Source organism: Oxyura jamaicensis, chromosome 1, assembly GCF_011077185.1.
Source record: "Oxyura jamaicensis isolate SHBP4307 breed ruddy duck chromosome 1, BPBGC_Ojam_1.0, whole genome shotgun sequence".
In the NCBI taxonomy this organism is placed as follows: domain Eukaryota; kingdom Metazoa; phylum Chordata; class Aves; order Anseriformes; family Anatidae; genus Oxyura; species Oxyura jamaicensis.
Genome location: NC_048893.1, coordinates 81249845 through 81261961, shown reverse-complemented (window position 1 = coordinate 81261961; position 12117 = coordinate 81249845). Strand labels below are relative to the sequence as shown.

At 44.5% G+C, this 12117-nt stretch overlaps 1 protein-coding gene and 1 non-coding gene across 2 annotated transcripts in view; both read left to right on the top strand.

The window, feature by feature from the left end:
- The window catches only part of NCAPD2 (non-SMC condensin I complex subunit D2), a 21935-nt gene that overhangs the window by 637 nt on the left and 9181 nt on the right, over positions 1-12117 (top strand). Inside the window, exons 2-18 of the mRNA XM_035314154.1 lie at positions 48-123; positions 208-266; positions 704-885; positions 1331-1470; positions 1799-1926; positions 2010-2133; positions 2215-2362; positions 2930-3127; positions 3665-3799; positions 4344-4428; positions 5019-5190; positions 5449-5570; positions 6510-6719; positions 8632-8806; positions 10243-10327; positions 10475-10608; positions 11217-11349. Of these exons, the coding sequence (XP_035170045.1) occupies positions 48-123; positions 208-266; positions 704-885; positions 1331-1470; positions 1799-1926; positions 2010-2133; positions 2215-2362; positions 2930-3127; positions 3665-3799; positions 4344-4428; positions 5019-5190; positions 5449-5570; positions 6510-6719; positions 8632-8806; positions 10243-10327; positions 10475-10608; positions 11217-11349 (2306 nt within the window). The remainder of the gene's footprint in view (positions 1-47; positions 124-207; positions 267-703; positions 886-1330; positions 1471-1798; positions 1927-2009; positions 2134-2214; positions 2363-2929; positions 3128-3664; positions 3800-4343; positions 4429-5018; positions 5191-5448; positions 5571-6509; positions 6720-8631; positions 8807-10242; positions 10328-10474; positions 10609-11216; positions 11350-12117) is intronic.
- LOC118161020 lies at positions 307-629 on the top strand. The gene has a single exon (XR_004747832.1). It is a non-coding gene; the product is annotated as a small nucleolar RNA U85 (small nucleolar RNA).

The window sequence follows — 12117 nt, the reverse complement described above, 5'->3', positions numbered from 1 at the left end:
CCCCGGCCCCCACCAGTCTCCCTCATGCCCACCATGTTTCCCCGCAGCTTTCCGGGCCGCTTTCCGGGCGCAGGGCGCTCTGGCCGTGCTGCAGCACTTTGACACCGTGTACAGCCTGCTGCGGTGAGTATCGGGGGGCTGCCGGGGGGTGCTCTCCCCACCCCGGGGGTCTGTGCGCTGCCCTGATGCGCTGTGCTTGCCCCGCAGCAACTTCCGAGCCGTGGCGGCTGCCCTCAGGGAGGACACCCTGGAGCTGATGATGCAAGGTGGGTGCCAGCCGAAACGGGGGTTTGCCCTCGTTCAGCAGCTCCATGATGATATAAAGGCTAATGTGACTTGACCAGCTGGGATGCGCCCTCAGCCCATTCCTGTGTACGGGTCTGTAATCTTGGCGGGCAGCGCAGAGCCGTGCGTGCTCGCTGTAAGGGCAGGCCGACAGGAAATCCCCTTCCCCGCATCCCTGGAAGGCAAATCCTAGGGGTGCATCAGCTCCGAGCGAGTGCTTCTTGGAGCTGACGGGGGGGCTGCGGGAACAGGATAGGAGATTGCTCCCAGGTTTGGGTTGCAGGGGGGCAACCCGTGTTACAGCTGGCAAGATGTGAGCACACATCTTTGGTAATCTGATGGCTGCTCTAAGTTTCCAACGGAGAGGATGTCTGAGGAGCCTGGCCAAAAGTACTCATCTCTTTGTACCTCTCTCCAGTGGTGTCCCATCATTCCAATGAACTTCCTGCCATCTTGGGTGATTCTGGGCTGAGCCACACAGACTGCGCTGCTCACCTGAACGCTCTCAAGATGAACTGCTATTTGCTGAATGGCCTGCTGGAAGCCTTTGAAAAGGAAACCTTCAAGAGTGGGTTGGTAGAGGTGGATCCTGGCGGAAAGGTAGGTGAGAAGACTGGGGAGAAAATAAGGTGATAAATGTAGAAAATGCATGAGCTTGCTGAAATCTGTGTCAAATTGTATATCTGTTTATTTAAACATGAAGCTTGCAAGAGCAGTATTTCTGTGAAATCCTTCTTGGAAGACAGACAAATGTGTGCCTAAACATCGGTTGGGACTCAAATGCCCAGACCTCTGTTTCACTCTTCAGTGTCTGGCTTGCACTTAGTATGCCAGCATTTCCTTAAGAGTTCTCTCCAGTGCTCAAAGATGACAGCAATGATCACTTGGTGTGGGCATATAAATGTCTTGTACATCTTAATGTATGCCTCTCAGTGCTGTAGCGTTTAACAGCTGTGTGCATTTTCAAGGGAAGCAGGATGATGGAGGTTTTTTTCTTCCTGTTGTTAAGCTGCTAATGTATTACATCACGTAATTTTCTTTCTAGAACAAAAAGAACCGTGCAAAGACCTCTGGATCCTCGTGGGAAGACGAGAGGGGGCCGCTCTTGCGTCTGTTCAACCAGTTGCTGCAGCTGGATCTCCGTCGGCTCTGGGGTGGTGTGGTGGTGGAAGAAGATTTTGTCAAGTAAGGGAGCGCTGAGAAGGGATGGGATGGAGTGGATGTAGGTGTGGGAAGAAGGGGTTAAATGTTAAATCTGCCAGTGAGGTGGTGTTGCAGCCTTCTGCAGGGTGCATGTCACTGGGAGACTGAGGAAACTGTGAGGCAAAAGTGAGGCTTTTAGGAACCACTTCATTTTCTCATGTAGAATTCAGATGTTTGTTGCTCAGTTTCTTAAGGATACTTGAGAATCTCGCTGGTCTCAGAGAGAGATGTGTACCGAGTGCAGTTTGCTAGGCTGACGTTGGTGCAAACTGCAGTCGTGAAGTTGACTGTCTCTTCTGTGTGGCTTTAGCTTAGTGACGGGAAGCTGCTACCGTATCCTGGAGAATCCAAGTATCGGTCTCCAGAAGTATCGGGCCACACGAGATGCAGTGACACATCTGCTTGCTACAGCTTTGACTCACTATGATCACATGTTCAGTGAGTTCCTGCTTTTTCTGCCTTCTTCTGGAAGCTGTTCCCGGGTATTTTCCCTGACCTTTCTCCCTCCTTTCATCCTAAAGGTGCTACTCTGAAGATCACACAGATGCTGCAGCACTTTGAACATGTAGCCCCAGTGTTTGTTCAGGCTGTGACTGTCTGGGCTACAGAGTATGGTCTGAAAAGTATAGTAGGTGAACTTCTGAGGTGAGAAAAATACACCAAGGCTTCTTTTTCCAACCCTGGCAACTCGAGGTGCCCTTTTCCTTGTGTCATCTTTCTGTGCAGGGAAATTGGACAGAGAAATCCACAGGATTTATCTCGTGATACTTCTGGAGTGAAGGGTTATGCCACCTTTATAGCTGAACTTGCTGAACAAATTCCTGCTCTGGTGCTATCCAACATGAGTGTTCTGCTGCGTCACTTGGATGGGGAGGTACGTTTGCAAAACTTTTACATGTCTGGAGAAGTCAAGTAGTGGAAATGTTGCTCTCCAATTTTTTTCTTGTTGAAAACAGGACCTCTTTTACAGAGATTAAGTAGCCAAAACCTGCCCTTTGGAATAGGCCATGGCCTTCCCTAAAACATACCATGAAAACACAAAACATGGCTTCTAGTCTCTGTCGCTTTCAGACATCAGAGAACCAGAGACTGCTTACTGGTCTGAGATCCCAGCTGTTGTCCCTTGTTCTTCAGTACTGAATGGGTCTGGCTGTCATCATGTTGCCTTTCACTAAAGTGCCTTTAAAAACCTTACGAGGTTTTTGCGTCAGTCTTGGTTTCATGTCAGACCTAGCTGGATAGCAGGGCTGGATTGCTCAGTCTTGCAAGCACAGCCATGTTCAGTTGTTCATGTTTCATTCCACAAAGTCTGGAATGGAGAAATTCACTCCAGACTTGAGCATGGGACTTAAAAGGCCCAAACTCTGGGCTGTCCTTTCCATTGGCATACCAGGTCATGATTTCTTTTCTGTTCCTGGCTCAACAACTCCTCTCTTTGCAGAATTACATGATGCGAAATGCCATTCTGGCAGCCATGACAGAAGTGCTGCTGCAGGTGCTGAACGGTGACCAGCTGGAGGAAGTTGCCCGTGGTACTCGGGACCATTTCCTGAGTATGCTGCAGGCCCACATCTGTGACATCAATGGATTTGTGCGCAGTCGGGTGCTGCAGCTTTTCACCCGAATCGTTCAGGGTAAGGTAAGTGTGGTGTGGAAGTGGTATTGCCTCAGTCACCTTCTCCCCTGATTTGTTTTCTAAGGGAAAACAAATCCGTCACCCTGTTCTTTGTTTGCAGAGACTGGAGCATAAGTGAGAAAGATACTGTCCTCCAAAGGAATTGTCTGCAATTCCTTTTCACAAGAGACCAAAGATCCTAGGGTTGAGGGAAGTGGGGAACAGAAATTGCATGCTTCTTGTTATTACTGGGACAGAATAGAAGGAAGCACGTGTTGCACAAGGACTTTCTGGACATTGGCATGGCAATACATAACACTGGAAATATTAAGGCTCAACAGGACCTTGGCAAACCTAATCTAAGTCCTTGATTTCAACAGAAGTCGTACCAGATATATGGAGGTCCCTTCAGACCCAGAGTTTTTTATGAGTCTATAATCTGTGCCTTTCAGTAGACAAGCTTTTCAGTAGAACAGCATGCGAGTATATTAATGTGTCACAACTTCTTGCAAGTCTCCAGAGCTTCTTGATAACACTGTCTACACTCTCATTGTGCCCTAGGCCCTGCCTTTGACTCAGTTCCAGTCTGTGGTATCGCTGGCTGTTGGGCGTCTCAAAGACAAATCTGTGGTGGTAGTTAAAAATGCCATCCAGCTCCTGGCTGCGTTTCTGTCCAACAATCCCTTCTCCTGCAAGGTAATTCCTACTACTATGCTACGTGTCTGCAGGCTGAGTATCTGCAGTGTGTTACAGGCAGGGCAGCACTCTTTCTGTACCTTGTGGAAGAGACAGTGTAACTTGGAGCACTGCTAGCGGGAGCTTTCAGAGTTTTCTGTTGTTCAGGTCTCACGTTCTCTGGCTCTTCGCTCCCTTGGTGTACTTGGTGTAATTGATAAGCATGCAGGACCAAGTCGGTTGTGGCTGGTCTTGACTGTGGAAAAACTTGCAGCAGTTTGATGTGAATTCACTGTGAGATTTCTTTCCTTAGAATCAGAATTAGGCTTTAGAACATGCTACGCAGAGCTGCAGTTCTTTATGTTCAGCTGCACCTCTTCCTGGTTTTCTGAGGCTTAGACTGGCGTTTTACAGCAGCAGCCATTCTAGGATACTGACCTGAGTCTGCTACTTCAGTTTCCAAGATACAGGTGTTCTGAGGGGGTTGATAACTTAAAGTAGAGAAAAGAGAATTCTAGAAAAAGAAGGTTAAGTGATGTATTTCTTCTCTTCCTGGAATCCTCAGTTAAGCTGTGCTGACTTGGCTGACCCACTCAAGAAGGAGGTGCAGAAGCTGCAAGAAATGAGGGACTGTTGCAGAGAAACTGCAGGTAACTTCTCTTCCTGTTTGCCCTTTACAAGGTGTACCTTTCTATTGTGGCCAGTAGGAATTATTCTGTGCTTGTTTTTTGTCTTACACTTGCTCCCAGATTGAAGTGGCTTTTGTCTCAGATCTTACTTATGTGAGACAGTAAGCCAGGAAATGAAATAAACTCAAAAAAGTTTGTTGTAATACAAGGACCTTATGAATGTCCTGTTAACAGGGTAAGAGCTTAAAACCTCTATGAACATCCTCCAGGACTTGCATTGTCAACCATTCAAGGAGTCCTGGCTTCAGCCATGAGTTAGGTCCAATATTAATTTAAACTTGATTAACCTTGTGTCTCATGCTGCCTACAAAGCAATAAATAGCAAATGATGATTCTCTCAGCTGTCACTCTTCCCTTCAATGTATTATTTTTTTTTGTATGCCAAATGCTTGACTATTCATATTCTTGCCTGGATGGGATAAGCAGTGGGAATAGAGTCTTGTCTGTGGAGGGGGGGGAAAGCATAGGATTACTTCCAGATGAGTTTTCTTTCCCTGCTGACGGTATCATTTATGTCTTCTCTGTTCCCCATTCTCCTTGTTTCTTTATAGCTTCAGCAATCACCTCAGAGGAAGAGTGGGAAGCAATGCTGCCAGAAGTTAAAGCTGCCACAGAGCAGCTCCTACCACTTCAGGAAGAGGAAGATGAGGTGCTGGAAGTTGAAGAAACAGCAGAGGGTACATCAGAGCAAATCATTGGGCTTCTGAAGAAGCTGAATTACAAGTAAGAAGGCTCCGCAGTTTGAGAGAGTTTTTATAACAAGGGATATGTCAGTCTATCCTTTGTTTGAGGAAGGTTTGAGCTTCAGGGTAAAGGGATGATTTCCAGTAACGTTACTCTGGGAGGAGATTGATGAGGGTACCCAGCACAGCATGCTGTCAGGAACTGCTTTCCCAGGTGTTCAGGGCAAAGCTGGATGTTTTCTCTTGTTTTCTGTCCTAACGGGTTGCTGACGTTCTGTTGGGCAATGTCGTTGTCCAGGAGTGCAGTCCGCCTTACGCAGAAGGCCCTGTGCCACTTTCAGGGGAAGGAGCCCTTTATTAGTTCTGAGGAAGAAAATGAGGAGGCAACAATCCTGGGCATTCTGAAGACACTTTACATAGGTAACTGCAGCAAACTGGTCTTTCTATTCCCTGAGTTCAAGCTGGTACCAGAGTTAGACCCAAACCCTCTGGAATGCTATATCCCTTCTTTTGACATGTAGACTTTGGTTCTGCATGTACTTGACAGCTGGATTATTGACTGTTTAATCAGTTCTGGTGGGAAATGTTCAATGTTCCCACTGGAAGTGCGTTTCTAATGTTTTAAGTCATTTATCTGCTATGGGGGGTGAAGCCGGTGTTAATCCACTCATGCACTTCTGTCCTGTCTAAATTTGTCTGGAGTTCTGCCTCCTGAACAGGTGGTGGCACCTAATGCCTACTGTTGGGCAAATATCGGATTCAAGCAAAGTCTTATTTCTCTAGGGCTTATGCTTCTGGTTATATTTTAAGACTGCATGCTTTACCTTTTGTATTTGGTTCAGAATAAGGTCTCCTAGCTAATCCCCTTGAACTCATTTCTATTTAAAAAACTACTGTCTAAATAATAATATAATCTTAACTTTATTAGCTCCCCAGACTTGCACAACCTTCGCTACAGAGCAGTAGTTTTTGCCTTCTCTGTGCTCTGCCCTGATTCCCTTTCAGGCCCTTATCCATCTTTGGGGATCTGTCAAGTTCTGATTAACTCCTTCATTGTTTTTATGGAGTTTGAGTAAATTCGACAATGCCTTTCCCCACCCCCATCTTAGCTGGTGTTTCTGTGGTGCATCATGTTGTAGTACTGGAGTTTATAGCATGTTGAGATTTGTCTTTGTAGTTAAGTCTGATGGCAAAATCTGTAACTTTTTTATTTGCTTTTTGCTTTTATTTTTTTTTTTTTGTGGATTGATTGTTACAAGATGTCAGTATGGGCTGGAAGGAGAAGAGTTAACATGCCCTGAGCAGTGCCTGTTTCTCTTGTACCTTCAATACTGTTAACAAACAAGTGTTTATGCCCAGGTAAGAACCATGAGGATTCTACATGTGACAACAGTAGTCTTAAAATTGAAGAAGTTGCGCCCAAAGAGCAGCCTAAAGAGCAGGATCAAACAGAGCTGATCAAACAGGAGATGTTGGTGCAGTATCTGCAAGATGCTTACAACTTCTCAGTGAAAATCACAGAAGCCCTGAGCCTGATCAGCAAGTTGATGTACGAAAATTCTGTCTCAGGTATGTGAAATAGCCATGGGGCCATTTTTTCCTCCCGTTTTAGGAGTTTTCCAGGTCCCTCCTCTTGCTGAAGAGATGTAAGAGTGGTGTGACACCAAGGAAAAGACTGGAAGAGCTGCTGTTTACTGAGCAGGTGTCATAGGCTCTGGAGTACTGGGAGCAGGAAGCACCATCTAAACTAGTGTTGTGAAAGGGTTGCATTAGGGTATGAGTAGGCTTTTGAGGCAGGTGTAGGACTGATTTTCTTAAATATCAGGATTTTTTTTTAAAAAAAAAAAAGACCAAAATTAGTTTATGGAGGCTTCCCCTCTCCTGGGGGAGGGGATCCTATGTTCTTCATCTCAACTGAGGTTCTCCCAAAGTAGGCATGGCAAGTTAAGCAGGGTTCCGTTACCTGCTTGATGTCTTGATGCTTCAGGTGTTACATTGGGCAAAAGAGGGGAACTGAGCGGCATGTCTCATTAACCTCACCTCTCCTTAAACTTTATTCTGTAGCCAAAAGCAACCCTTGTCAGCTGGTCCTAGGGCCTGGTCCTCTTTAGTTCTGTACCTTAAGTACAAGGGTGGAGTGAGGAACAGTCCTGAATAGGATTAATTCAGCTACTAATGTTAGACTTTTTTAAGTGCTTGTCATGAATCAACACCCCTGGGGCAGGTGCAGGGTGCAAATCCCTCCTTCCCCATCTTCCCTGGCTCATCCACTTGCCCCAACCCCTCATGTATTTCTGGAGCGTGGGTAGCTCTGGACAGTACAGCATCTTAGCATTATGCAGATGCTTCTGGGGCTTCACCTGTGGTGACTTCATCTGTACTGAGAACTCGTATCTTAGCCGTACTAAGCATGCAGGCTTCCTTCAGCAAGGTTGGGATGTTTTTAGCTGATTGCAACACATAAGAATGAACTCTTGAATTCAGCATCTTTACGGGTCAGTTGTAGTTTAAGGGTAAGAGAGTGCCCCTCAGCTGGTATTTCAGTGCCTGGTTTTGGGTTGGTTTGTTTGTTTTTATGGTTGCATGGTTTTTACTAGCTTTTGTCCCATGCTGTAGTACAAGGATGGCAAGTTAGATGTCCAGACAGTATGCTGCCGTGGTGGTGAGTGGGACTAAGGGATGTGTATGTTCAGATTTTTTTTTTTTTTAATTAAGATTTAAGATATGAAGATGCAATTTTATTTTTCTGTGGTAAGCGTGTACCTTCTGGTGTGACTGGGGGCAGCACAAGTGTAGCAGATTGTCTAGACACAAACACTTTCATATCTGGTAGGGGTACAGCCTCTTTATTGAGACATTATTTTGCCCATACTGCCATAAGCTTCCACTTAACCAGAGTTCAGGCTCTACAAACTGTTCATTCTACAGCCTCTCTAATCATTACTGTGGCTTTCTTGTGAATGCACTCTAACTTAATGTGTTTTTTTTTTCTTATCTGATGAACAGAAGACTGGGCAGTATATTTTCAGGAGTTGTCAAGTTAGAATCAAGTCATGTTATTCCTTATACATGGCAAATACTTTGTACCCCATCAATACATCAGGTACCTTAGTCGTTCTGGTTATAACATTGTACTGAGAGCTGCTTTTTATCTGCTGTGACCAAAAGATCTTTTTTTTAAAGCTGTTGTTTCCTATGATAGATTTTTTTTTTCTGAATTGCGGCTTCTGTGCTCATTTCCTAGGTCTATCGTGTCACATTTAGCTATAATATTGTTAACCTGTGCCCAGTTCCTCCTGGACACCTGTATCTTTGTACTGGGAACCCTATTCTGACTTAAGCCATCTGCAGACAGTAGCAGTGATCTTAGGTGCTCCTAGGGCTAGCTGTGAGAGCAGTGTGCCTATGAATATGTTTTAATGGCCTTTCTAATAAGGATAAGGAAGAAACTTCGCTAACACAACTATTCTTTCCTCTGCAGTGGTTCAGGAAGCCATTGAATTCTTTGTGACAGTCTCCCGGTTTGGTGTGCCCCAAGCACTCCTTGGAATCCGCAGGATGCTCCCCCTCATATGGTCAAAGGAGCCTGGTGTTAAGGAGGCTGTGCTGAATGCCTACAGGCAGCTCTATCTGAGCCCAAGCGGGAATTCGGAGAGGTACGGGACATCCTATTCAGAGGGCTTTTTTTTTTCTTTCTCTTTTTTTTTTTCCCTCTCCATTTTCCTTCCTTTGGGGAGCTGTTGGAAACGGAATATGGACAGAAAGAGAAATCAAAGCTGCCACGCTTCATGCTGAGCTGAAATGTAAGGTTTGTGTCTACTAGTGAAGATGTTTTCTCTTTGAACTGTTGCTAACACTTGTGCAATTCCAATGTGTTTTTATATATATGGGTATCCCAGTGTTCCTTTGGGACTTAGGGATGAGCCTCTGCTTTGGTTTGTAGTATCCACATGTAGGAAGTTAATGCAGCAGAACTCCACGTGACACCTTACAGGAGGCAAAGTTATCAAGTATTTTAAATGAAACTGCTATCAGGTGCTCACGCTGAACTTTCTCATAAATTTCACACATACAGAGCACCACACCAGGAAGCATCTGTTCAAATGATCTGAGTAGGATCCCCATGTGTTGGGGTCAAGGGGCGTCACCTATTGAATATTTGTCGTGTCAGTTGGGTTCTTGATTGGCAACAATGAACTGACTTTTGGACAGGTATTTTAATCCCTTATGGGATCAGCCCATAGCAGCTGACTCCCAGTCTTGGATACATGGGACTTCACCCTCCTTGGGCAATGTTGTAGCCCAATGTCTGTTCCTCTATTTTTTTTTTTAATGATATTGTCTCTCTTGCAGTTGGGTGGTTATAAGAGGAATAGCATACACCTTGCTGTAAACTTAGAGTTTTTGTTCCCAAACCTCAGGGTTTCTGCTGACAAGTCATGCATGCTATAGTCTTTATTTGATTGTAGGCATTCTGCTTCTGATATAAACAACACATTCCTTGGTGTTTACTAGTTTTCTTGCTGTCACTTTTGTCCTTGATTTTTTTCATTAAGGCAGTTTCTTTATCCCTCACACTACACAAGGTTGTTGTTTTTTTCATTATGGTTCGGGTGCTTTCACACTCATTTAATTCAGACCAATCTTAAATCTTTCTGTAATAAATCTCTGCACATACAGGGTGAAAGGATGTTAATGGGGTCTTTATTTGTTGTTAACTGTTACCGAGAATTTGGGGGGTGGGAGCTGGATGCCACTTGCATGCTTGGCATTCCACACCAGAGAGAAGCTGAATCTCCTCTGTAGTGTTGGCACTTGCTCTTTTTTTTCTTAGCACTTGACCACACGCAAATACCGTTGGATGCATGCTCACTTAGATAAGCATGATCCCTGGTGCAAGGTACCATACCTCGCCCTCATCACACCATCAAGGCAGCGAACAGCACACCTGCTTTTTGCTGCTGTGTGCTAGTAAGGGCAAATTTTCTTGTTCCCAGGAATCAGATCTGTTATCTAGGAGTTGTCCTCAGCTCTCTGAATAGGTGAGTAATCATGACAGTTGCTTTTTCTTTTTTTTTCTTCCCCTTCAAAGGGCCAGGGCCCAGAACCTGGTGCATTCTCTCTCTCTCATCATGGTGGATGCTTCACTAGGAACAATACAGTGCTTGGAAGAAATAGTGAGTATTTGCTTTGGGTTTTAATTGTATTTGTGATCTTAAATATCTGTTATGTTAAAATGGCAGTCATTGCTGTGAATGTCTTTGGTCTGAAGTCCATCCATCCTGCTCTGCCTCACTGCTTGTTTTATTGTATTTCTTTTCCAGATCTCAGAGTTTGTGCAGAAAGACGAAATAAAGCCTGCTGTGATCCAGCTGCTTTGGGAGCAGTTCACAGAAAAGTTGCAGTGCTCACGTCTAGAACGACGTGCAGCTGTGATGCTGTTGGGGTTGATGGCACGGTGAGCCTAGGGCCCAGTTGTGATCCTGTGAGTGAGAGGACGTAGAGGGAGTTGACTTTATTGAAGAACTGTTGGTTCCTAATCAACTGACCCTTAGTTCTGCAGCCTTCAAAAAATAGTGACCAGATCATGGGGTACTGAAGCCTGGAATTAAAACACAATTTTGCTGGGATTCAAATCAAGATACTTTTAAAAGCATGGAATTTCTACAGAAATGTAGATTTCTGGGGTATCCCATGAGGGGATATGTGGGCCACTGTGCTTCTGGACCATGGGTATATTTGTGAATAAGAAAACACTTTCTTCTCCAGAAATCTGTTAAGGGGGGTGATTTTTAGCTTTTGTTCTAACCCATTAGGATTATTATTTCTTTAAGATTCCTTTTTAAATATGTTAAATTCTGTTCTTACCCTCTTTGCTCTGTTAACTGTACATTCTAAAAAACGGACCTAGTGTCACAGGTAGAAAGGGGGGGGGGGTGTAAGGATTTTTTTGTCCCCATAGGGTACTTTCCATAAGGTACAAGGAGCATTTCTATTGCCTATGTATGTTTACTGTAAACTTTAATCAGCACCTCACGTAGTACTCCTGTGTCTCCTCTTCTACAGAGGGAAGCCAGAGATCGTAGGTAGCAACTTGGATGTTTTGGTGACAGTAGGGTTGTCTGAGAAGGTATGTGAAGACTATTGCTTGGCGCAAGAAGTATGCAATACAATCTCCAAACTTGCCAGTAACCCTAAGGTAAGACTTCCAGTTTGCCCATGAGGTCACAGTGACAGTGGTTTAAAAAAGTGGGAAGTAGCTTATACTGAGAAAAGAAATAAGAGAAAATTTTACTAGCTGGGGAGGGGGGTATTTTTTGGTTGTTGAAATAAGGTAGGTTGAGACCATTCAGCAGCACTGTCAGGAAAGCTTATCACACATCAGTGAACATGCAGTAAAAATTTTCATTAGGCAACAGGTTGAATTCAAAGTAGCAGAGAGTCCAGTACACAAGAAAATCTGTTTTTCTTCCTCTTCTCTTAGTCAGACTCCCAGTTCTAAGCTGACGTGTGTCTCCTTGGTCTTGGAGTCTTTTCGTCTACTGGTATTTTCTGCTGTTGTTGCCTTTACCCTCCCCATTAATTGATATTTGGGAGTGGTGGCTGTACAGCTGAGCATAAGACAAAAGATTTTCAAATTTGTTCATGTTGTAAATGGTGACCTATCACATGGCTTCTCTGTCAAAGAACATTTTATACCTTTTCCCCCCAAGTGCATTAACAAATAAAAGCTTTTTTCTTTTTTGACTCAAATATTTAGGACACTTCATCAGGAGTTCCAGTATAAAAGCAGCCCTCCTCCACACAACACAATCATTCTGTTTTGAGAATGGAGACATTAATGCAGGACCTTCATGAATTAATAGGCATTACAGCGCTCTTAAATGTTCTGAAGATAGTTGTAACGTAATTTTGGGTTGACTTAACTCTGCAGTTGAGTTAGTATGTGAGAAGGGACTGATACTTG